General features: G+C 57.1%; 4 protein-coding genes across 24 annotated transcripts in view; 2 read left to right on the plus strand and 2 right to left on the minus strand.

Moving 5' to 3' along the window:
* ABCB9 (ATP binding cassette subfamily B member 9) overlaps positions 1-10004 on the minus strand; it is a 34522-nt gene extending 24518 nt beyond the window's left edge. For 2 of the 7 annotated variants that reach the window (XR_006821038.1, XM_046024901.1), the window contains exon 1: positions 2548-3426. The gene's annotated coding sequence lies outside the window, so the exon portion shown is untranslated. Of the gene's footprint in view, positions 1-2535; positions 3427-5251; positions 5578-5712; positions 5758-7917; positions 8455-9686 lie in introns of those variants that run through there. The other 5 variants (XM_046024903.1, XM_046024906.1, XM_046024904.1 and 2 more) reach the window with 5 other exon arrangements.
* Positions 10005-10162: 158 nt separating this feature from the next.
* OGFOD2 (2-oxoglutarate and iron dependent oxygenase domain containing 2) lies at positions 10163-15465 on the plus strand. 2 transcript variants are annotated; one of them, XM_046024908.1, is made up of 7 exons: positions 10166-10865; positions 11225-11281; positions 11988-12101; positions 12191-12290; positions 13765-13892; positions 14123-14380; positions 14455-15465. In XM_046024908.1, the coding sequence occupies exons 1-7, from the start codon at positions 10734-10736 to the stop codon at positions 14716-14718; spliced, it is 1053 nt and encodes a 350-aa protein (XP_045880864.1). In that variant the 5' UTR covers positions 10166-10733; the 3' UTR covers positions 14719-15465. The 2 variants fall into 2 exon arrangements, with proteins under 2 accessions (XP_045880863.1, XP_045880864.1); XM_046024907.1 differs by having other exon boundaries at positions 10163-10865; positions 14123-15465.
* A 584-nt stretch (positions 15466-16049) lies between these two features.
* On the plus strand, positions 16050-18444 carry ARL6IP4 (ADP ribosylation factor like GTPase 6 interacting protein 4). Of its 3 annotated transcripts, XM_046024911.1 has the most exons (6): positions 16050-16194; positions 16523-16696; positions 17133-17444; positions 17528-17645; positions 18040-18109; positions 18189-18444. In XM_046024911.1, exons 2-6 carry the CDS (start codon positions 16534-16536, stop codon positions 18243-18245), a joined length of 720 nt encoding a protein of 239 aa, XP_045880867.1. In that variant the 5' UTR covers positions 16050-16194; positions 16523-16533; the 3' UTR covers positions 18246-18444. The 3 variants fall into 3 exon arrangements, with proteins under 3 accessions (XP_045880867.1, XP_045880865.1, XP_045880866.1); XM_046024909.1 differs by lacking the exon at positions 16050-16194 and having other exon boundaries at positions 16217-16696; XM_046024910.1 differs by lacking the exon at positions 16050-16194 and having other exon boundaries at positions 16224-16696; positions 17157-17444.
* Positions 18445-19050: 606 nt separating this feature from the next.
* The window catches only part of PITPNM2 (phosphatidylinositol transfer protein membrane associated 2), a 133486-nt gene continuing 129736 nt past the window's right edge, over positions 19051-22800 (minus strand). For 7 of the 12 annotated variants that reach the window (XM_046024893.1, XM_046024888.1, XM_046024894.1 and 4 more), the window contains 3 exons: positions 22294-22477; positions 22085-22225; positions 19051-21990 (listed from right to left, as the gene is read on the minus strand). In XM_046024893.1, the coding sequence (XP_045880849.1) occupies positions 21667-21990; positions 22085-22225; positions 22294-22477 (649 nt within the window). In that variant the 3' untranslated portion in view covers positions 19051-21666. The remainder of the gene's footprint in view (positions 21991-22084; positions 22226-22293; positions 22478-22800) is intronic. The other 5 variants (XM_046024895.1, XM_046024892.1, XM_046024899.1 and 2 more) reach the window with 2 other exon arrangements.

Consider the following 22800-nt stretch of genomic DNA (forward strand, 5'->3'; position numbering starts at 1 on the left):
GTGAGTCGGAGCCCAGGGAGGGACGCTCCGGGCCCAGTGCCGCACCAGGCCTCCGGGCCAAGCCACCGCCTGCTACCCAGGCCCTGCCAGCCACGTTGGCTGTTGCTCACCTCTTGGTGGGCACAAGGAGTCTTTTGGCCCTGGAAGGGAGCTGGGGTTCAGAAGTGGAACAGGAGGCAGATCTGCCCGAGACCAGCTGAGGGACTTGGCCCACTCTTCCTGCTCCCACTCCCAGTCCCTGGGGGTGTTCCTTCCCAACACCCCTCCATTTGGGGTGACGTCAACCCCATTTGACAGCCACCAACACGGGGACCCCAGCTGTCTACCATCACCAGAATAAGCAAAGTTTCACACTCCAGCATCACAGATGATCTGAATCACATTGTATGGATGGGGAAACTGAGGCACAGGGAAGCAGGGGGTGAAGCCTATCTAGAGTCACCCAGCAAGCTGAGGACAGAGCAGCTATAGCACCAAGGCCTCATACTCCCAAGTGCTGAGTCCTTGTACTCCAGGCTCTGATGGAGCAGAATCCAACTCGGGTCGGGTTACAGCCCTCGGTGGGGATAGGCTACTCTGTTATTTTTAAAGTTACTGAGCAGGAGGATGAAAGGGACAGACCACCAGGCAAGACTGTGAGGAGGGGAGAATGAGGGCCATCCGGTTGCTTGGAGGCCCAGCCCCGCTCTCCAGCTTCCGTTATCTGGAGGATGCAACTGAGCTCAGTCAGGTGGAGCTAGAGGGCAAAGTGTGAGCACATGGGTGACGAGCGTGGCCCGAGGGACAAGGACAAGGTGGTGGCCAGAGGCCAGAGCAGGCACTGCCCAGGATGTGACAAAGCCTGGGGAAGACAGGGGCAACTCGGCTTGCCCCAAGATGCTAAGGAATGGCACAGGGTTAGCAAATGACCCCATCCCCATAGGGGGTCCTGCCAAAGGCTTTTAGTCTCAATAGAAATGGTGGTCAGGGGGCGCCTGGGTGGCTCAGTGGATTGAGCCGCTGCCTTCGGCTCAGGTCATGATCTCGGGGTCCTGGGATCGAGCCCCGCATCGGGCTCTCTGCTCCATGGGGAGCCTGCTTCTTCCTCTCTCTCTGCCTGCCTCTCTGCCTACTTGTGATCTCTCTCTGTCAAATAAATAAATAAAATCTTAAAAAAAAAAAAAAAAGAAATGGTGGTCAGGGCACCTACCGCCGTCAGCTGCACAGAAGGAAAGTGCAACACTCAGGAGATAGTAAATGACAACTATTATTACAACCGTTAACAGCTACTGTTTACGGCGTGCTACTCACTGCCAAACAATGGGCTAAGCGCCCAGCATCTCCCATTTGAGTTCATCCTTGCCACTATTGTGGGAGGTCCTCTCATGATCACCCCCACTTTAGAGATGGGGAAACAGAGTCCTGGAGAAGATAAGTGGCATGCAGAGAACAGGCAAAGGCAGGACTGAAACCCAACACTGGACTTTCTGGACGGCACGTGTCCAGGCTACGCACGGACCTAGGTGGTCCAAGCAGCTTGGTCCACTCCTAACTTTTCACCCCATACAGTCATCACACAGCAGCGGAAAGGCCCATTCACTGCTCAGCACACTGGCTAACGGAGGGTCGTGTCGCGGGGCAGGGGGTGTTCCGGATGCAGGCCAGGACGGGGCTGGGTCCACTTTGTGCCATCCTGACTCCAGCCTTGCTCAGCCCACTGCATCTCATGCTGGGACTTGCCCTTTCTCAGAGACTTGGGCAAGTTGTTTCAGGTAACTCGTGGCTGGGGAGCTACGGTGGCCTTTCTACAACCCTCCTCCGGTCCCCTGCCACCTGCCCTCTGAAGGAGGAATGGAGGCCAGCCTGTCTCCAGGGGGTGGGGCAGAGGGCAAGACAGTGAATCCTGTCAGACCAACTTAAAGCTGTCTTTAATGACATCAGGTGGGGAAAGGGGGCATCCTGTTTTAACACAGATCCAGAAATAAGGAAGGAGCCCCTGGGAACCCACAGGCCTACTGCCAGGGTTAATGCATGTGGAACGTCAGCCCACTGACCAGCGGGGGAAACTGAGGGGTAAGGTTTGCCAAGATCTGGCAGGGCCAGGTCAGGCCCCCCAGGTTTCTGCCACAGCCAGGGTGCTCAGGACCCGTGGGCAGGCGCCCGCTGTAGAACGTGGGGAGCCACGGGAAGTCGCACCATTCCGATCCTGGGGGAAGAGCCATCGCAGGATCCTCCCCAAAAGCCACCCCCACCATTTTCCAAGAGGCAGCGGCGCGTGAGGAGTTTAAAAAAAAAAAAAAAAAAAAAAAAGCAAGCAATATTCGTCCTGCAGGCGTGGAAAGGATGCTGCTGCAGGGATGGGGGGGCTGGGACCTGCAGCTGAGGACGCCTGGGGACAGGGGCGGGGGCGAGAAGGCTCCCGGAAGGCTGCCACCTCCAACGGTGATGCCTACTCCACCTCGGAGGCAGGGGGCCCCAGACGCCCCAGCCTGTGTCCGGCTTGGCACCTCGGCGTGAGAACGACGTGTTCGGGGGGCCCGGGTGCCGCGCTCTTACCTGTTACCTTACCTGGCACCAGGTGAGCCGTTGGGAAAGGGCGCAGGGGGCTCGGGTCGTCAGGGGCGCAGGCTCTGCGCGGCTCATTGGAGACTGCGCCCGGCTCTGCACTCGCTCCGCTCCTCCCGCCGCTCCTCCCCTCCTCCCACCCGGGCTGCGCCGCTGCAAGGTCGGAGCAGAGCAGAGCTGGCGCCCGGGCCAGCTGACGGGTGGGGCGGGGCTCCCGGACGGGGCGGGGTCTCTGGGGGCGGGGCCAGAGCAAGCCCTCCCCTCCCCACCACCTGCGACGAGCCCCGCCCCCTCCAGCCTAGCCGGGCCCTCCAGTTCTGCGCTCCAGGTCTGGAGGCCCCAGGCCCAACCTGGTGGGGGCGCTAGCTCTTTACTGGGTCTTTTCCTCTGGAGGGACAACCTGCCAGCACATGAGGGTGGGAGTTATGATCTTTGCTTTTTTCCTTCCTTCATCTCCCCGCTTCCTTCTTCCTTCCTTCCTCTTTGCCGTCTCTCTTTTCCTTTTTCCAACAAATATTTGTGCAGCATCTACTATGTGCCATGTGCCATCCTAATCTGTTGAGATGCAACAGTGAAAGAACAGAATCCGGGCCCCGCTGGAGCTGGCACCCTAGCGAGGGAGGCAGGCAAAACCTACGATACATAAGTCAATTATATCTGGTTGGAAGGGAAGACATTTTAGAGAGAAAAGTAGAGCAGGATTGTAGGGATTGAGAGAGGGGAAGCAGCAATCCCCACTAGGGGCAGCGTGGAAGGAATATAGCTGAGTGTGAAAAAAGGAAAACCCCCTGGGGCGTCTGGGTGTCTGCCTTCTGCTCAGGTCGTGGTCCCAGGGTCCTGGGATCAAGCCCTGTGTCCGGCTCCCTGCTCACCGGGAAGCCTACTTGTGTTCCCCCCCCCTTTCTCTGTCAAATAAATAAAATAAAATCTTTAAAAAAAGAAAAAAGGAAAAAACCCCATCCTTGCAGAGTAGGGGAGACAGGCAACCAACAGGTAAGTACGTTTAAGATCATTTCATTTAGTGGTAAGTGCCATAAAGGAATAAAACTGGGTGCGGCCATGGAAAGTGACACAGAGCCACTAAAGCTGGGAAGGGCTTTCTGGGAAAGATGCAAGGTGAGCAGGCTTCTGGGTAAACAGTGTGGCCTGAACCAAGAACCTGGGAAAGTAGGTCAAGGCCCAGAGCGGGTGGCAGGTGGGGCAACATATCCCCTCACCTCTCCATCCTTCAGTCAAAGGCTTAAAGCACTCCAAATTTAAAACAGCCTCTGTCACTCACATGGGACATCCTTCTTCAAGGAGAATTTGGCAAAGTTCAGATTTTAAAAAGCATTTTTTTATAGGAATTTCTTCTATAGATAAGACTGGTCGAGGGGAGCAAAGATCCTAGTTTGCAGATAGTTACCGTAGTAGCAAAATTCTGAAAATACCCTTAATACCTTTCCATAGGGAACTGGCAAAATCATTACAGAGCGGGGCTCAACAGAACAGTGCAGCAGGGGGAAAAGCAACGTATGTTTGTATGTGTCTGCATACAGAAGCTATGTAAAGGTATGGAATGACCTCCTAAATGGATTGGGTAAAACCAAGGGACAGAATAAAGTTGGAGGAGGCTAACGTTCATGCAAACACAAAAAGCAAATATATGATTGTACGTGAAGAAAGTATCCTGGATGGGCTATCCAAAAGTCAGAGTGACTCAGAGCTGGGTCCAGATCCAGGCTCCATCATCTTTGCTGAGTGAAAACAGCCCACACAGTACTGAAGGAGGAAAACAATGTTGGAGGCCTGACACTGCCTAACTTCCAGACTTACTAGGAAGCTACAGTAATCAAGTCACTGTGGTTTTGATGAAAGAATGGACACACAGATCAATGGAACAGTATAGAGAGTCCAGAAATAGACCCATGTAAATCCAGTCAACTGATCTCTGACAGAGGAGCAAAGGCAGTACAAAGGAACAAACACAATCTTGTCACCAAACGGTATTGGAAAAACTAGACGTCTATATGGAAAAAAAAAATCTAGACTCAGACCTCACACCTTTCACAAAAATTAACACAAAATGGACCACAGACCTAAATATAAAATGCAAAACTATAAAACTCTTAAAGGATAGGGAAAAAAATCTGGATTTTTCTTGGCTATGAAGATGATTTTTTTTAAAGATTTTATTTATTTATTTGACAGAAAGACAGATCACAAGTAGTCAGAGAGAGAAGGGGAAGCAGGCGCTCTGCCGAGCAGAGAGCCCAACCCAGGGCTCAGGGCTCCATCCAGGACCCTGAGATCATGACCTGAGCTGGAGGTAGAGGCTTTAACCCACTGAGCCACCCAGGAGCCTCGTATGAAGACAATTTTGGGTGCGACCTCAAAGGCATGATTCATGAAAGAATTGATAAGCCGAACTTCATGACAACTAAAAACTGCTTTGCAAATATATGGTCAAGAGAATGAAACGACAAACCACAGACTGGGTGAAAATATCCACAAAAACATATATCTAATAAAGTCTATTATCCAAAATATACAAAAACACTTAAAACTCAACAATTAAAAAAAAAAGCCCAATTTTAAAAAGAGGCAAAGACCTGAACAGACACCTCACCAAACGAGATATACAGGTGATGAATAAGCATATGAAATGATGCTCCACGTCATGTCATTAGGAAATTGCAAATGAAAACAACGTGAAATCGTTACCGACCTCATAGAATCGCTAAGATCTGAAACACCGACAGCACCAAGTGCTGGGGAAGATGAGTAGCAACAGGAACTCTCATGCACTGCTGGTAGGAATGCAAACAGTACAGTTACTTTTGAAGGACTTGGTGGCTTCTTATAAAACTAAACATACTTCTACTGTATGATTCAGCAATCACGTCCCTTGGTATTTACCCAAATGAGCTGAAAACTGATGTCCACGTAAAAGCCTGCAAGCGGATGTTTATCGAAGCTTTATTCATAATTGCTGGAACTTGGAAGCAGGCAAGATGCCCTTTAGTAAGTGGATGGATCCACTATAGTTGATCTCTGTCAAATAAATTTAAAAAAATCTTTAAAAAAAAAAAAAGGAAAAACCCTATGCTTTGCAGAGTAGGGGAGACAGGAAACCAACAGGTAAATACATAAGATCATTTCATTTAGGGGGAAGTGCCATTTACTTACTTGTGGTCCCTCCAGACAATATACTAGTATTCAGTGATCAAGCCACTGAAAGACATGGAAGAAACATAAATGTCAATTACTAAGTGAATAAAGCCAATCTGAAGAGGCTATGGGATGATTCTGATTATATGACATCTGGAAAAGACAAAACCATGAAAGTGGTAAAAGGATCCGTGGTTGCTGGGGTTAGGGATGGGGGAGGGATGAACAGAGAGGGCGCAGAGGCTTTTGAGGTCAGTGAAACTATTCTGTATGAGACCATGATGGTAGGGATGTGTCATTCTATGTGGTAAAAAACCACAGTGAACCCTAGTGTAAACTGTGGACTTTGGGTAATAAGGTGTGGATGTGAAGGAATGGATTGTAACAGATGTACCACTCTGGGAAGGGATGTTGACAGTGGGGGTGGGGTGAGGCATATGATCAATCTGTGTACTTTCCACTCAGTTGTGCTGTGAACCTTAAACTGCTCTAAATAGTCAAGTCTAGGGGCATCTGGGTGGCTCAGTTAGGTGTCTGCCTTCTGCTAGGTCATGATCCCAGGGTTCTGGGATTGAGCCCCGCATTAGGCTCCTTGCTCAGTGGGGAAGCCTGCTTCTCCCTCTCCCTCTGCCTGCTGCTCCCTCTGCTTGTGCCCTCTTTCTCCCTATCAAAGAAATAAGAAATTTTAAAGAGATTATTTATTTATTTATTTGACAGACAGAGATCACAAGTAGGCAGAGAGGGGGAAGCAGGCTTCCCGCTAAGCAGGGAGCCTGATGCGGGGCTCAATCACAGGACCCTGAGATCATGACCTGAGCTGAAGACAGAGGCTTTAACCCGCTGAGCCACCCAGGAGCCCCAATAAAATCTTTTTAAAAAAAGATTTTATTTATTTATGACAGAGAGAAATATTGAGAGAGGGAACACAAGCAGGGGAAGTTGGAGAGGGTGAAGCAGGCTCCCTGCTGAGCAGGGAGCTGATACGGGGCTTGATCCCAGCACACTGGGATCATGACCCCAGGCGGAGGCAGACAACTAAAGACTGAGCCACCCAGGTGCCCCCAAACAAATAAAATCTTAAAAAAATTTATGTCTTGGGGCGCCTGGGTGGCTCAGTGGGTTAAGCCTCTGCCTTTGGCTCAGGTCATGATCTCAGGGTCCTGGTATGGAGCCCCACATCGGGCTCTCTGCTCAGCGGGGAGCCTGCTTCCTCCTCTCTCTCTGCCTGCCTCTCTGCCGGCTTGTGATCTCTCTCTCTCTCTGTCAAATAAATAAATAAAATCTTAATAAAAAAAAAGTTAAGTCTTTTTAAAATGGTTAAAATGATTTTATGTTATGTGTATTTTACTGCGGTAAATAAATTACAGTGTTCCTAGCAGCCTCATTCATGACATCTCCAAACTGGAAACAATACAGGTGACCTTCAGCGGCAGAATGGCTCAGGGGATGGAGTGGTCATCCAGTGGAATACTAGGCAGCCACGAAAAAGCACAGAGCGGCCACTACACAGGACAACAGCCATGAATCTCACCAACAGAATGCTGAGTGAAAGAAGCAGTATGCAAAATAATACATAGTATCTGTTTTTATTTGTATCAAATTCAAGAACAGGCAAGACTAATCTTGGCTCTTAGGAGTCCAGGTGGTGATTAGCCTTGGGAGGTGGGTAGTGGCTGCGTAGGGACACGGTGGGGGCTGGAATATTCTGTTTGGGGGATCTGGAAGCTGGTTACATGGGTGTGTCTAGTTTGTAAAGATTCACCAGCTATACTCCTGAGATGTGCCCTTTTTTAATAGTGTGCTCTATATAAAATCAAGTCTGTGTATAGATACATATATAGAAATATTTACACATGCAAAACGCATATATTCACGTACATATACGTGCATACACTCCCCCCCCCAATACACTCTGGAATCAGAATTACACTGTGTTGTAATTCTGTCCTGCCACTCACTACGTTTATGACCCTAGACAGGCCCCTATACTTCACGGAGCCTCATCTGTAAAATAGGTTTAATAATACCTCACACAGGGGCGCCGCCTGGCTGGCTCAGTTGATACAACATGCAACTCCTGGATCTCGAGGCTGTGAGTTCGAGTCCCACGCTGAGTGTAGAGATTACTTAAAAAAAAACCCTCAAAAAATCTAGACTATCCCTCCAACACACACAACAAAAACACATCAGTGCTGGTTGAGAACACACGGACCCAGTACTTACTGTTAATATTCTTGCTGTTGTTCTGTTTGGTGATTGAACCCAGACTGGAATGGGGTAGGGGTGGAGACACTGATTCCAAGGAGAAGGGGGCCACTGGGAGAGCCGGTCTAAACGGATAAGCAGAATATGCTCATCTTGCAAACTACTGCAAAGGGAGAAACGGTGTGCACAGGGGGCGGGGGGGGGCAGAGAGGGGGGATGCATGTGCCAGGCCTGCCCTGGGCCTCTGGGGGAGGAAGGCAGTTATGGGATTAATGGACGCAGAACTGGAGAAATGGATGCTTCCTGGAGAGCAGGGCCCTTCACTATCGCTGGGCAATCCAGACACCCATGAAAGTTTAAACACCTTCTCAGACCATACAGCTCTGGGCTGGGGAGCTGGGTCCTTGAGAAGGAAGCGGCCCCTGAGGGTCATTCTCCCCCTTGGGGAAGCCTGGTACCTTTAGGAGGCTTGGGCTGGGTCCCAGGATCCCTGTGGCTCAGACTCCTGTTCTATTCCAGACTCTACTACTTGTGAGGCATCTGATTTTGGGTGGGCTATTCAACCTCTCTGACCTTCATTTTCCACCTCTGCAAAATGGGGATAATTCCTACCTCACACGGTTCGTTGTGAGGATTAGGCAGCTTCCCTTCATGTGTAGAGTAAAATCCAAAATGTTAACAGTGGTCTCCTAACCCCAGCAGTTTGGCCAGAATACCACCCTGGCCTCATTCCCTAAGACTTGTCCTCTTATATGCCTTGCTGTTCTCCAAGCACGCCTAGCTCATCCCACTGCAGGGGCTTTGCACTTTTAACTCCCCTGCCTACAACCCTCTCCTGCCAGATCTTGCTGCAGCGGTTGGAGCTCGGCTGAAATGTTACTCTTTGGGAGGCTTTCTCCGGACATCTGTCTAAAGCGGCCACCTCCAGGCACTCACTACCCCATCACCTAGCTCGTCTTCCCAGCACTTAAAACTGAATGAAAATAACTTGATCGTGCATTTGTTTTCTTGCTTACTCCCATCTCCCCACCTTGACTAAGCACAGAAGTGCAGGGAGCTTATCTGTCACTCAAAACACACTTCCACATGCTCACCTCCCACACTCAGGATGCCCTTGGCCAGCCAGGGTGAAAACCAATCAGGCTGTTGGTGTAGGTTTTGTCCTGAGAGCAGAAGCCTTCTCCCAGCCCCTCAAGGTGCTGGGGGGAGATGTGGACCCCCAGACATGTTCGTGTATGTCTCCATGAACTGGAGAGGACGGCCTGGCAAGGTCACACAGGATGTGAGGGTCTCCCATCTCCCTTTGGGGCCCTGGGACTTTAGTGGGAGCCACAGCCTCGGGGCCCAATTTGCCACAGAGCTGGGAGGAACCAGGGGCTGTGTTGGATGTGTGAGTGTGGGTGATAGGTGTGTGAGGGTGTGCATGAGTATGTCACGTGTGTGAATGAGTGTGCGGCTGTCTGTATGTGAAGTGCTGTGTATGACTGGGTGTGAGTGTGTCAATGGCATGAGCACACGTGTGATGGTGTGTGAATCCGTGTGAGCACATTAAGGGTGTGTTTGAGTGTGTTAAGTGTCTCACTGCGGATGTGAATGTAAACCTGTGCATACATCCGGGGGGAAAGGAAAACATCAAGAAAATAAACCCCAACAAGCACAGAGAGGAAATCCGAAATCCCTCATAATCCAACCATTTTGAGAAACCCTGTTGTGGTGAACCCTAGGGCAGGTCGCTGCCCCTCTCCGAGCCTGTATGCCCATCTGTAACATGGGTGACGTAACAGTACCTCGCTCAAAGCTTTGCTGTACGGATGCAAGGAAAGACGGTGGAAGATCGGCCAACAGGAGTTACCATTTGTGGTCACCTGTGTATCCGGGCTAGGAGCTGGAGTCTTCCTCCCCACCCCCATCCTCGCACCACGCTGACCAGGGACGGAACTCTAGGGTCGGGAAGCGGGCTTCATCCTCTATTCCGAGCCTTAGTTTCCCCATCTTAGCAACAGGGCTGAGGTCCAAGCTTCCTCTCGGGGCTTTGCAGACCCGGGCCTGCGGACCAAGGTGGGGATCCCCACGATAAGAGACTTAAGAGCTACGATGGGTCTCCCTGAGGTAGGGGTGCACGCTCTACAAGAAACATACTCATCTCACACTGCGGCTGTGCAGAACTGCCGCGGTGCGGGGTGCGGCCGCCTACAGACCACACCCTGCTCCCCGCCCACACTCCAAACCTCCGGCCCCGCCACCGGAAGTCACGCCGGACCGAGCGTCTTTCGCGGGGACCGTGCCCGGGCCTCGGCGGCGAACCCCGACTCCGCGGCGAAGGCTCGAGGAGTGCCGGACAGGGACCCGGGAAGAATGCTAAACCCAGGCTCAGACGCACAGAACGGGCTAGTTGCTAGTTGGAGCGCTCGGACCCCAGGCATCGTCTAACTCCCCTCCTGCCGTTGGCTGCCTCTTCCAAAGCTCCGAGCAGAAGAGGGAAGCGGCATTTAACAAAAGGCCTTGAGGGGTTCCAAGTCCCAACTTGCCCCCGGCCCGTGGAGGTGTGACTCGGTTTGCCTATCTGTAGAGTGGGGAGACTCGTCCCCTCCCTGTGCATGGGGAAGCTGTGAGGCGGCACGAGAAGACCATGCGCTCGCAGCCGAGCCCGCCCACCGCACCCCGGCCTGGGAGCATCTCTGTCCGCCGCACCCCGTTTTCTGCGGCGGCGTCTTCGTTCTCTTCTGCACTTGGGAACTTGGAACCCACCCTTGCCGCCGCCAAGCCACGCCCCGCCGGGGGCGCGCCGGAAGTGCTCCTACGGAAGCCGGCGGGGGGGCGCGCGCTTCTTCGCCATGGCGACGGCTGGGGCCCCGCGGCGCTTCTGCCGCTGCGCCTGCTTCTGCTCCGAGAACCTGTACGTGGCGCGCTACGGGCTCCACGTGCGCTTCCGGGGCGAGCAGCAGCTGCGCCGGGACTACGGCCCGGTGAGTGGGCTGCACTGGCTCTGCGGAGAAGCGGGCGGCAAGCGTTCGCTGGGCCCGGGTGCTCCGATCTGGGTGCCTCGGTTTCCCCCTTCAGCGGGGAGAGCAGTATCGCCCGCTGAGGCTGTCGTGAGCAAGGAATGAATGAACATCCTTGTAAAGTGCTTCGGGCAGGGGCCGGCGCGGGGAGGCGCTCGGCGCGGTTCCTAACTGCAGCTGGGAGGCCCGCTCTCCGTTGAGCGAGCTTCTCGATTGTCCTCACAATGACCCCGTCGGGTCGGGGCTCTCCTCTCCACCTCCACGAGGGGAAACTGAGGCCCAGAGACGTTAGGAGACTTGCTCACTGGACTTTCTGCTCTCAGATCCTGCGCAGCCGCGGGTGCGTCAGCCCCGAGGACTTCCAGCAGCTGGTAGGAGAGGTAACTGCCCGCCTCTGCCCCCTCCACAGCCAGCCTTGCCCTTCCTCTTCATGCCCTTCCTGGGGGCCAGCAGTTCGAGGGGGCCTCCCAGCCCTAGGTCCCTGAAGGGCTCCTTAGACCTCGGCTTGCCCTCTTCCGATGCCCCCTCACTGCAGCGCGGGGGCCTGGCACCAGAGAAAGAGAAAGTTGTCTGCCTCACACCCTCTTGAGACACTTGCCCAGGGTTTCACAGCAGGAGGAGCTGAGATCCCACCAGGCTCCGGCCTCTTCCTCTCTTCACCCACCCCCACTTTGGCGGGTGCCAGAGCTGCTGGCATCTTCTGTCTCTTTCCTGGCCTGGGGGTGAGTAAGGGAAAGCTTCCTGGGCAGGCCCCCCGCAGCCTCTGGAACACAACACCTGGCTGGGATTCCATTCCTCTCCCTTGGCAGCCCAGCTGGTTGAGCATGTCGAGGGGTTCCCATCCCAGTCAGGCTCTGAACTGTGCAGCCTAGAGCGGGATGGGCCTCTTCCAGAAGGAGCTGCCTTCCGCTAACAGCTTGGCACCTGCAGTTTACCCTGAGGGAGTCAGGTGTGTAGACAGTCTTGGGTTTCAACCCAGGCCCTGCTCTGGCCTTCCTGTGCCTCAGTTTCCTCCTCTGTATAATGACCTTGGGGTGGGGGGTGATGGGAGGACCCATCTTGGTAACCGGGCCCTATGCCACCCAGCTTGAGCAGGAGGTGGAGCGACGGCAGCGGCTGGGGCAGGAGTCGGCTGCCAGGAAAGCCCTCATTTCGAAATCCTACCACCCAGTGAGGCCTGATGTCTACAACACGCTGCAGGTACCCGGCAGGGCCAGGTCACTGGAAGGAGGTGGAGGCTTCCCGGCCTGAGGCCTGTCTGCCTCACAGCTAGTGTGTTCTGCCCCCAGGATGAGGCTCTGGCCCCCGAGTTTTTGGCCGCAGCTGAGTACAGCACGTCACCAGATGCAGACTTTGAAGGCCTTCTCCAGCGGCTGGAGACGGTGTCTGGTGAGGTCTTGGCCCCATCACCTAGTAGGAGTAGGACTTGGGTGTGGGACACGGGTTCCTCCACCATGTCTGTCTCCAAGATCCAAACCAGCAGGAGCTAGAAGGTCTGGTGGGACTGACCTGCCAGGGACCAGGCGTCAGTATTCACTTTCTCACTTGCCCAACACGTACTCAGTGCCCGTGTCATGTGTGAGTCAGCTGGCATACTCGGTTTGAGGGGTGGGGACTGAGGAAATTCACAAAGGGACAACTGAGACAGGTGTGCATGACAGTGAAGCACCCACCCCAAACCCCCCAGCCCAGGGCTAACGCAGTCTGGGAAGCAGACAGTTCCTATCCCTAGACCTGGAGAAGTGGACGAGAATGAAATTTCTTGAGCCTACATGACCTGGAGTTGTGGGAGAGGGGCTGCCAGGTAACTGCCATGACCTTGAGCAGAGGAACAAAGCCAAACCAACCTCAAAAACGCCCTATCTCTCCTCCTTTGGCTCTCCTGCCGGGATCTCTGGCTAAACCCAGCAGTAAGTGCCAGCCCTTCCAAGTTCCTTGAATCCTTCTGCCTCAGTGTCATCATCTGTGAAATGGGGAGCGATAGGAATACCCATCTCCTAAAGTGTGATTAAGCGAGGTAATGTGCCAAATGGCCCGGGGACACTGCTCAGGATAGGTTTCCTTATCTTACGGTTACTGTGATTCCTAGGTCTGGGAGTACCCTGGGGAGACAGGTGTGCAGTGTTGCTCCCTTTATGAAGCTTGTGCTCTCTTGTGCGGCACAGGGCAGAATGTGAATGACGCCATCCCTCCTAGACTGGAGGGACCCCTCCTCATTGCCATTAACTCCCCGACAGTGAAGACTGTGCACAGGCTGTGTGGGGCGGGGGGCTGGGCTGTGAGCTGGCTGAAAGTGGGGGGGGGGTCATATGAACACGGCACCCCAGGTCCATCTGCCCAGAAATATTTGTATTTCTGTTCTCAGCTTGGCCTCTCTGTAACAGGGCCCAGCAAGAAGAAGCAGGCCCCCTCACTCCTCCTGTGTGGGGAACAGAGGCTCCAAGAGGGACTTCAGTTGGGGTGCAAATGTTGGTGTCCAGAGAAAGCCTGAGGCGGCTCTGTGATCCCCGCTTGGCTCCATCACTGGCCTGCTGGGGGTCACAGGGCTAATCCCTTCCCATCTCTGGGCCTCATCAGAACTCACATCAGAGTCTAGAGACTAGATGTGTGTGTGCCTGTGGAAGCAGGAGGAGAGGCTCCAGGTACCAATGAGGGGGCCCAGGAAGAGGCCTCCCTGCCGCCCACACAGTATGTCCGTAGTGGTCACAACAGCCCTAAGAGTTGAGTACCCGTGTCCTCCCCATTGTACAGGTGAGGGAAACTGAGGCCAAGGGAGGTGACTAGGCATGCACAGGCTCACACAGCTCCAGAGGACACAGACCCACACTGGAGCTCCCAGCCTACCATGTCCCTCCCTTCGCAGGGGAGAAGCGTATCTACCGGGTGCCGGTGTTCACAGCGGCGTTCTGCCAGGCCCTGCTGGAGGAGCTGGAGCACTTCGAGCAGTCAGACATGCCCAAGGGAAGACCCAACACCATGAACAACTATGGGGTGGGTGAGGCAGGGACAGCAGCTGCTGAGGGGCTGTATCTGCGGTGCTGGAGAAGAGCTGTTGGGCCCTGTTAGGGTCTTGGTCTCCCCATCTGTAAAATGAGATCATGGTAGGATTATCATGGAGTTCGTATCTGCAAATAACACTGTCCGTGGTAAGAGACTCCCCCCAGGGACCCCAGGTGAGGCCCCGTCCCTTTCCCCGCTGACCCGTGGGGTCCCCCTCCCAGGTGCTGCTGCACGAGCTAGGACTGGACGAGCCGCTGGTGACGCCACTGCGGGAGCGCTTCCTGCAGCCGCTGATGGCCCTGCTGTACCCAGACTGTGGGGGGGGCTGGCTCGACAGCCACCGGGCCTTCGTGGTCAAATACGCCCAGGGCCAGGACCGGGAGCTCGGCTGCCACTATGATAACGCCGAGCTCACCCTCAACGTGGCTCTTGGCAAGGCCTTCACGGGGGGCGCCTTATACTTTGGGGGCCTCTTCCAGGTGAGTGTGTGTGACCCACGGGGCAGGGCCTGGGGCAGCCGGGAGTGCCCAGGCCTGAGCCCTGCTTTCTGCAGGCGCCGTCAGCCCTGGCCAGACCCCTGGAGGTGGAGCACATGGTGGGCCAGGGCATCCTGCACCGGGGCGGCCAGCTGCACGGGGCCCGGCCACTGGGCACGGGCGAGCGCTGGAACCTTGTCGTCTGGCTCCGGGCGTCTGCTGTGCGCAACCGCCTGTGCCCCATGTGCTGCCGCAAACCCGACCTGGTGGACGACGAGGGCTTCGGCGACGGCTTCACCCGCGAGGAGCCCACCACCGTGGATGTGTGCGCGCTGACTTGAGCAGGGCCGCAGTGGGGTAGCACGGCCAGCGAGGGCTCTGCCTCCTTGGGTTGCGCGGGACGAGAATAAACTCCCTGCATCCCTCAGGCCCTTCTTGGTTCGAAAGGAGCTTCTGCGTCATTCTTTCAGCAGACAGGCTGGCTTGGGTCAGGTCTGTCAGAGCCGGAGCCTGAGATGGGGATTCCTGGGCAGGTGGTTTGTTGAAGGAGTACCTTCAGGAGAAGGGCGTGAGGGAAGGACAGGGCAGGAGGGAGCGGGGCCAGGATGTGGTTTCAAAGGACATCCAGCCTCGGCCCAATCCCACGGAGCGCTCTGGAGCCTGACTCTAGCAGCCAGCGGCCTGCATCAGTTAGGGTGGGGATGGGCTGGGCGGGTGGGGGAGTGGCATCCATCTCCACTGCAGGGTGGCTCCCAGTGGCCAAGGGAAGCTGCCAGAGAAGAGTACACAGATGTGAATCAGCAGTCGCCACAGCGGGGTGGAGCACATCTGTCTCTGAAGGGTTTGGGAGAATCACCAACAGCAACTTCTAGTTGGTGCTGAGGGCTTAGCACACAGGGGTGTTATGAGGAAGTGCTCGAGCCAGACTGCCTGGGCTCAAATTCTGATTCTGTCGCTTCCGACGGTGTGATGTGGGACAGCCACGTGACCTCTTTGTGCCTCAGTTTCCTCCCCTGGAAAGAACCTATCGCCTAAAGCTGTTGTGAGAGTCAAATGAGTTAAAGTTCATAAAATACTTTATAACAGTCCTCCGTGTTTGCTGTTATTACTGATGAGACATTTGCAATCGGGCAGCCCCCGAACTGGGTGAAGAGTGCAGCTGTGCCGGGTTCAGGTTGTACATTTGCAAACCAGGGGTTTCCGATTCGAAATCCAGAGCTCTGGCTTTCCTGGGAAGGTGGGAGGATCTGAAACACCAGGTCCCGTTCCACACTGGCAAAATCAGCAGCAGAGCGTCAGCTGCCCACTCCGGACACGGGCAACAGCTGTCCCGCCCTGGCTCTGTCACTAGGTGGGAACTCGGCCGGGACCAGGGGTCTCACAGCCTGCTGGGGTGGACAGGTGGGCAGGCAACCCAGGGAGGCCGGAGGTGCTGCGTCCGCGAGGAAGGGCGGTCTGAGACCGGGACAGGACGGCGGCAGAGGCCGAGGAGTATGCACGGCCTCCCACGCGCCTGGGGCGGAAGCGGGGATCCCCAGCTGCCCTCTTCGGTAGGTCGGAGGGCCAGCCTCCGTTTCTGGGGCTGCCCTGGAAACGGAACCCGGGGCCTCAGGACTAAAGGCGGCAGCGCCTCGCTTCCCAGCCGGACGGCCTCTCCGAGCACTGCCCCGGCCGGAAGTCCCCTGGCCGCCGCTTCCTCACGCGAAGGCGTGGTGCGGGTCCGACGGTCCCGCCAGATGGGCGGTTGAGGAGGGGACAGAGCAGCTGCGGGGACCTTCCCTAGGGCGGCGAGGCCGCGGAAGGCGCGGGGGTGAAGGGTAGGAGCGCCGGGAAGGATTTGGGACGCACCTGGCGGCTGAGAACCGCGGCGGCTCCTAGGGGCGCCCAGCGTCCAGGCGTGGGGCGGCCGTGCGCAGGCGTGGAGCGGCCGGGCGGGGGCGGGCCCTTAAAGGGGCCGAGGCTCGGGTGTCTGCGCAGGGTCTGGGGTCCCCGGGGCTGGGGGCGGATCGTGCGGTGGCCGCGGACCCCGTCGGTCCTTGCCCTGGGTGGTGATGGGCACTGGGCCCCTGAGAAGAGCCGCCCTCCGAGCCCAGTCTCGGGGCCGGCTGTGTGAGCCCCAGTTCGAGCGTGTCTCCCCGTTTCCAGCCGGCGGCGCTATGGCTCACGTCAGCTCTCGCAAGCGCTCCAAGAGCCGAAGCCGGTCCCGGGGCCGCGGGTCGGAAAAGAGAAGGAAGAAGAGCAGTAAGGACGCTGCTCGGAGCTGCTCGGCGTCTAGATCCCAAGACCACAAGGCCAGCAACACCTCCTCTGGGGCGGAGGGTGAGGACCGGAGGGAACGGGAAAGGGGTGTGGGAACTTTAGGGAGGAAGCTGCAGGCCGCTGGGCGGGCTTCCCGGGATGGCTGTGGGGACATCGCAGTGAGCGGTAGAGGTTTGCAGAGCGCAGGACCTGGTTGTCTGGGAAAGACGCTCAGATCCCAGAGGCTGGGCCGGCTCATTGGGTATGCATGAAGGGAGCACGTAATGATGCTTTCTGTGCAGCTGGAGCTGAGCCAGCTGGGGGCTAGCTGTCCTGCTCCTGGTCAGACAGTGACTGGGTGACTGGGTGAAGCCCAGAAGGCACCTCTCCAGAGAGTGCTGATCCCTGCTCTGGAAGGCTCTGCCTGGAGGGTCTCACCCCTCTGTCCTCCCTCTAAGCCTGCCACAGGCCAGAGCAAGGGGAAAAAGGTTTACTTCTTCCCCTCCTGGCCTTCCAGCCTCACCTTCTCCCTGCATCACAGAGAGAAGCAAGCACAAGGCCCGGAGGAGACCACGGTCCAGCTCCTCCTCCTCTTCTTCCAGTTCTTCTAGCTCTTCTTCCTCTTCGTCCTCCTCCTCTTCCTCCAGTGATGGCCGGAAGAAGCGGGGGAAGCACAAGGACAAGAAGAGGAAGAAGAAGAAGAAGAAAAGGAAGAAGAAGCTGAAGAAGAAAAGCAAAGAGAAGGCAAAGCTGCACCAGGGCGAGGCTCTGCCAGGACCCTCGCTGGACCAGTGGCACAGATCGGCTGAGGAGGAAGAGGATGGCCCAGGTACGCTGCTGTCCGGCGTGCAGGAGGGGAAGGGTCCCCTCCCTGAGACCCAACCGCCCACTCCCTGCCATCTCCCCTTGCAGTCCTGACGGATGAACAGAAGTCCCGCATCCAGGCCATGAAGCCCATGACCAAGGAGGAGTGGGATGCTCGGCAGAGCATTATCCGGAAGGTGGTGGACCCAGAGACAGGACGCACCAGGTGGGGGGAGTCTTGGCACAGCTCAGCCCCACACCCTCTGCACACTCAGGAGGAGGGCCGATGGCTGCTCTGCTTAAAAGCCAGAGACCGGAGAAAAGTAGTTACTCATTTATGGGACTCCCTAGGCTGTTCTTTATCGTCCAGAGCAAGCAGTTGCGGGGTTGCAAGGGCCTTGAGTGGTGTCTTCAAACAGCCAGTTGGCCGGTCTGATGGCAGAGCCTACCCAGCTGCCTTTATCACTGTCCCAAGGGCGGGAGGTGGGGAGGAGTGGGAGTGCCTAGGTTCCCCCTGCTCAAGGGAGTGGGGGCCTGAGGCCCGGCATCTCTTTGCCAGGTGGGCCTGGTTCTATTGCTCTGGCCTTGGAGGCTCAGCCCCCTCTCCCCTCCTCCCCCAGGCTCATTAAGGGAGATGGTGAGGTCTTAGAGGAAATCGTGACTAAGGAACGACACAGAGAGATCAACAAGGTTGGTGTCGCCCCTTTCCCCAGGGTCCACGCCCAGCTCTGTTTCTGATGTGTCCCCTTCTGTGTGCTTTCTTCTCTAGCAAGCCACCCGAGGGGATGGCCTGGCCTTCCAGATGCGAGCTGGGCTGCTACCCTGAGGGCCCTGCTGGCTCATTTTGGTGGCCTGGCCTGGAGGCTGGCTTCAGGGTGTTTGCCTTTCCTCTTGTGGGCTGGCCTCTGGCCTGGCCTCCTCTCAGATCCAGGAGGTAAAGGACAGGGTCATTGGCTTAATCAGTCCCCCCATCTCCTGAAAGAGCGTAATTTCCCAAATATTAAATGTTCCCTGGTTGGAAACTTTGTTAATGTTGGTTTTTGTGCTGAAGGGAGGGAAGGTTGCCACCCAACCTCCAGAAGTAAAACAAGGGCTCCAGGGGTCTTGGGGGAAAGGCGGGATGTGCCCTTGCGCGGACCACCTCTGCCTGCTCATCCCCAGAACAGCCTGCCTCGACCAGACGCTGCACTCACCCCAGCTGCACCCTAAACCCAGACTTGGCTCTTGAGCCCGCTGCCCTCAGACTAGGGGGCAGACTGCGTCCTGTGCCCTGTATCCTGCAGTTGCCACCTGTTCAGGGTGCTGGGGCCTGGCGGCCGGGGTGGGGGTCCTGGCCCAGGTGACAAGCTGCGGCCTCTGTGAAGCAGAGAGGCTTTCTGCACCCACCTCACTGGGTCGCTGTGAGGATGAATGGGAGTTTGTGTCTAGGAAGGGGCTGGAAGGAGACCCAGGGCAGGGTAAGGCTTGTGTGACCGTGTCTGTATTAAGGCAAGTGTAGTGGGCGTTGTTTACTGGGAAAGACATACTCCGGCCGCCGCAGCTTTAGCTCCGGGACAGGCTGTGCCCCCGTCTTGGGCCCCCGTCCCCAGTCGGTGTTGGGTGCTTGCTGGTGCAGTAAAGAGACCCAGAAGGAAGCCTTCCTGCTTCTTTAATCGGTGTAACAGACAATGACACTATACAGAGCACACTGAGGCCCGAAGGTGTAGGGGTAGCAAGGGCGGATGGGGCGAGTCAGGACGCTGCTCACACATGGCCCAGACAGAGACAGGAGGGGGCCGAGACGTGACGACGGCGACGAGGCGGGCGGGCGGGCAGCTCAGACGGAGCTGGGAAACTTGGGCGTGGGGTCTCTGCTGAATCCCTCTTTAGAAATCAAAGAGAAGGCAGGTGCTTGGATGTGGGGTGGTGGGCTGAGGCTCAGTCCTGGGGTTGGGGTTGGGAGTGGGACTAAGGCTTCTCCTCCAACAGGCCTGGGATGGGGGTGGCAGTCAGCAAGGCCTGCCTCACCCTTTGGTTACAACTGGTCAGGCCTGAGCCCTGCGGCTCAGCACCCAACACTGTAAACATTTTTGGTATTTTTAAAGGACTCTGCCCTCCCTCTCTTAGTTTCTGAAAAACTGGTGCTTCCTTAAGAAGAGAATGTGCCAAAAGGAATCTGAAGGGAGGCAGGAAGCAGACCTGGATATAGAAGAGAGACATCAGTGGGGAGGCGGGGCTGCCCATCTCACCATCTATGGCTGAGAGCCACTGGGAGAGGCCCAGGGGACTATTGCTGTTGTCCTTGGCATGGCTGGCAGCTGGGCAGGCAGGCGGGGAGCGCGGAGTTTGGGGCAGCTGCCGGCTGGGAGAGGCCGAGCCCACTGCCCGCGCGGCCTCCCCAGGCCGGGAGGCCTCCCAGCCTTTATTGCAGGCGGGCCCGAGACTCTTCCAGGTGCTTCTCCGGATGGCTGGTCCCCGAGGCGGTAGGCAAGATGGGGCGAGGTGGGACCGACAGAGGAGGAGGCACTGGCCACAGGGGCCCCTCGCCGGGCTGTGATTGTCGGCCGAGCGGTTTCCCGCAGGGGGGACGGGGGTCGGGTATTGTACTTCCATGGCAACACTTACATTAAAACTTGGTCCATAAAATAATCGTTGCTTTATACATAACGCCTGGAACAAAAACAAAAAGCTACATCTTAAATATGAACAAACCCTGAAGGTCCTAACCCTCCAGAAATTTTTCTCTGCACAAAATAAATAGCTTTCACTCTGTGTAGACCCACTTCCGTGGAACATTTACATGACCCTTTGGCTGTACATATCTACACACGGGAGAATGTCAACATCCATCCGTGGGCCTCCCCGCCCCGGCCCATGAGGCCGAGGCTGTATCCAGGTCGGCAGCAGGTTCTCAGAGGCAGGGCCTGGCCAGGCTCCCCCGCCTTTATGGAGAAGGTGGAGGGAGCCGCAGAAGGGCCGCCCGGGCCGAGCGCCACGGCGGAGATTGCGGGTTGCTTCTGGGGAGGAAGGGCTGATGCTCGGCCCGGGCCTGCAGGACAGCGTGGTCCTTACCAGGTGGGGAATGGCGTCGTGGCTGCCTGCCCTTAAGCTAACGAAGCAAGTTGTGGCTTCTTAGATTCGGCATCAAAACGGAATTGGCATTAAAAAAACCTAAGTGTGTGCCCCACTCACCCCAGAGTAGAAATTCAGTGGAATTAATGGGGGTCAGGTGAGGCGGGGACCCCACGCCCTGTTGCGTGGGCAGGGGGCCAGGGCCCCGGGACCCAGAACCAGGCTGGACTCCGTCACAGTGCTGGGTGTTCTCACGTGGAGGGGCTGCGCTTGGTACTGAAAGAGTTAAGAAAAGGAAGCAGCCAAGGATTGCTCGTTTAAAAAAACCTCATAGAAATCAGATTGGAGAAGTAGAAAGGTGTAGAAACGCAGGAGAGCAAGGCTGTGGCCTTGACCAACGGCAGGCGAGGTGTGGAAGAGGAGGCTGGTCCGGCAGGGCCCAGGAGCCCAAGGCGTGGCTTCCGGGGAGCCGGCTCTGGGCCTCAGCAGCCTCGCCGCCGCACTGGGTTCCAGGTGGGGCAGGTGGACAGGTCGGTGGGGGTCGGGGGCTGCCACAGCGCTGGCAGGCCAGGCAGAGCTGCAGAAATGAAGATATGGCCTTTCTCTCCTGCTTGCACAAGCGTTTGCCGCCCTGGAGCCTTCTGTGTGGCAGCAGGTCCCAGACCGGCGAAGGTTGACTTTTTCATGCATGTCTGTAGCCACAGGAGATGGGAATGGATCTCCACTCTCAAAAATCAGTGCAAAACCAGTGAGGTTGAACAGTTGAGTAACTCGAGTTAACAAGAAGCAGGCTGTCCCCCGCTGGAGCTGCGACCGAGTGGGAGGGGACCTGGGGGTCACGGTGAGCTAGTGGATGGGAGGTGGTGGGCTGGGCCCGGGCCCAGGCCTGGCGTCGGGATGCTGGGAGGTCAATGCAGGACGAGTGTCTAGGAGTGTCTTCCGGGCCAGTCCGCACGGGGAGTCCTGGTCACTCTGTCATCCTGGGACAGGTCTTCCTGCAAGCTGGAACCCCTCAGACCCTAGGACATGAGGCAGGGCTGGGAGGGCTGGGAGGGCTGTGTGGCACGGCCTATGTCCTCCGCCAGGCCCTGGGACAAGCTTGTCTCCAGCTGACACTGTGTGCCATCAGGCCTCCTGGCGGGGCTGGCCGCCCTGGCCTAGCACCATGGAGACCACAGCGCCTCACCCATGGGGTCCTACTTGGGGCCCGCGGCAGCCCCGGGCTCCGGCCGGCCGGCCATGGTGCGGCCCCAGCAGCCTGCCGCCACGCTCATGCTGCGCTGGCCCCGCTGCTCGCTGTCTGCCTGGCTCTGCGTCCGATCGTGCCGGTGGCCGGGCCCGCTGGGCTGGGCCGAGATGGTGCGGAGCAGGTGGTTCCGGGAGCGCAGGAAGTCGCCCTGGCCCGGCAGGCCGAAGCTGCCCTTCCGCAGCGCCATGCGGGTGGCGGCGTTGCGGGCCGGCCGTGCCCGGTGGTTGTACTTGAGCTGGGCCAGGTGAGCTGCATAGCCGTCAGTGATGAACTGCGGGGCAGGGCGGGGAGGGAGGGGGCGGTCATGGCCGGGGCTCTCAGGGCCGCCTGCCCCGCCCGCCCGGCCCGCCCGCCCGGCCGCTCACCTGGCACTGCTGCTGCAGCTTCTTGGTGGGCCGGCCCACGATGTAGATCTGCATGGGGGACAGGCTGATGGCGCTGTAGACCGCCACGTCCTTGGTGGAGCCGTAGGCCGCGTGCACGCGCAGGTGCAGCTGTGGGGGAGACTGGCGTGGGCACGGGCACGGCCCTCCCACCCCCGCTGCGCCCCTGTCCCCTCCCACGGGGGACCCACCTCGGAGATAAGCAGCTTCAGGAAGTTGGCCTTGTGCCGTAGCGGGTCGTGCACCAGACCGTCGCAGAAGGACACCACGCCATGGGGGAAGTTGTGTTGGGCCAGCCACGCCACCACCCGCTGCTTCTGCATGTCAGGCCGGCCCGTCACGTAGATGATGAGGTAGCCCAGGTCCTGCCAGTGCCTGGGGGTGAGGGGGGAGGCCTGGGTGTCCTGCGGCCGCCCCGGCGTCTTTCCTGGGCCACCCATCATCCAGCCCCGCCGCTTTCTACTTGGGCCGTCGGAGAGCGCGTCTCTGATTGGGCTCCGCAGAAGCAGCAGCCACTGCGAGGACAGCCAGCCAGGCCGCCCGGTCCCCGTGGGTGCCCTCTGCAGCAGCTGTAACCGGCCTCCTCAGGAGCCTCACTGCTTGGGTGAGGAGCTGGGGCATCCACATCGAGGGGTCATACCGTGAGTTAGTGGCAGTGCTGACTCCGTGGGCCTCTGCCAAGTGTCCCAAAGCCGTCC

This window comes from Meles meles, chromosome 12 (genome assembly GCF_922984935.1).
Source record: "Meles meles chromosome 12, mMelMel3.1 paternal haplotype, whole genome shotgun sequence".
NCBI lineage: Eukaryota > Metazoa > Chordata > Mammalia > Carnivora > Mustelidae > Meles > Meles meles.

Bases quoted from the DNA above. Each gene is read 5' to 3' on its own strand.
- OGFOD2 (XM_046024907.1), top strand. From the start codon at position 10,734: ATGGCGACGGCTGGGGCCCCGCGGCGCTTCTGCCGCTGCGCCTGCTTC. The intron at 10,866-11,224 runs GTGAGTGGGCTG...TTCTGCTCTCAG, and splicing joins TGCGCCGGGACTACGGCCCG to ATCCTGCGCAGCCGCGGGTG. The intron at 13,893-14,122 runs GTGGGTGAGGCA...TCCCCCTCCCAG, and splicing joins ACACCATGAACAACTATGGG to GTGCTGCTGCACGAGCTAGG.
- ARL6IP4 (XM_046024909.1), top strand. From the start codon at position 16,429: ATGGGCACTGGGCCCCTGAGAAGAGCCGCCCTCCGAGCCCAGTCTCGG. The intron at 17,445-17,527 runs GTACGCTGCTGT...CTCCCCTTGCAG, and splicing joins GGAGGAAGAGGATGGCCCAG to TCCTGACGGATGAACAGAAG. The intron at 18,110-18,188 runs GTTGGTGTCGCC...TTTCTTCTCTAG, and splicing joins GACACAGAGAGATCAACAAG to CAAGCCACCCGAGGGGATGG.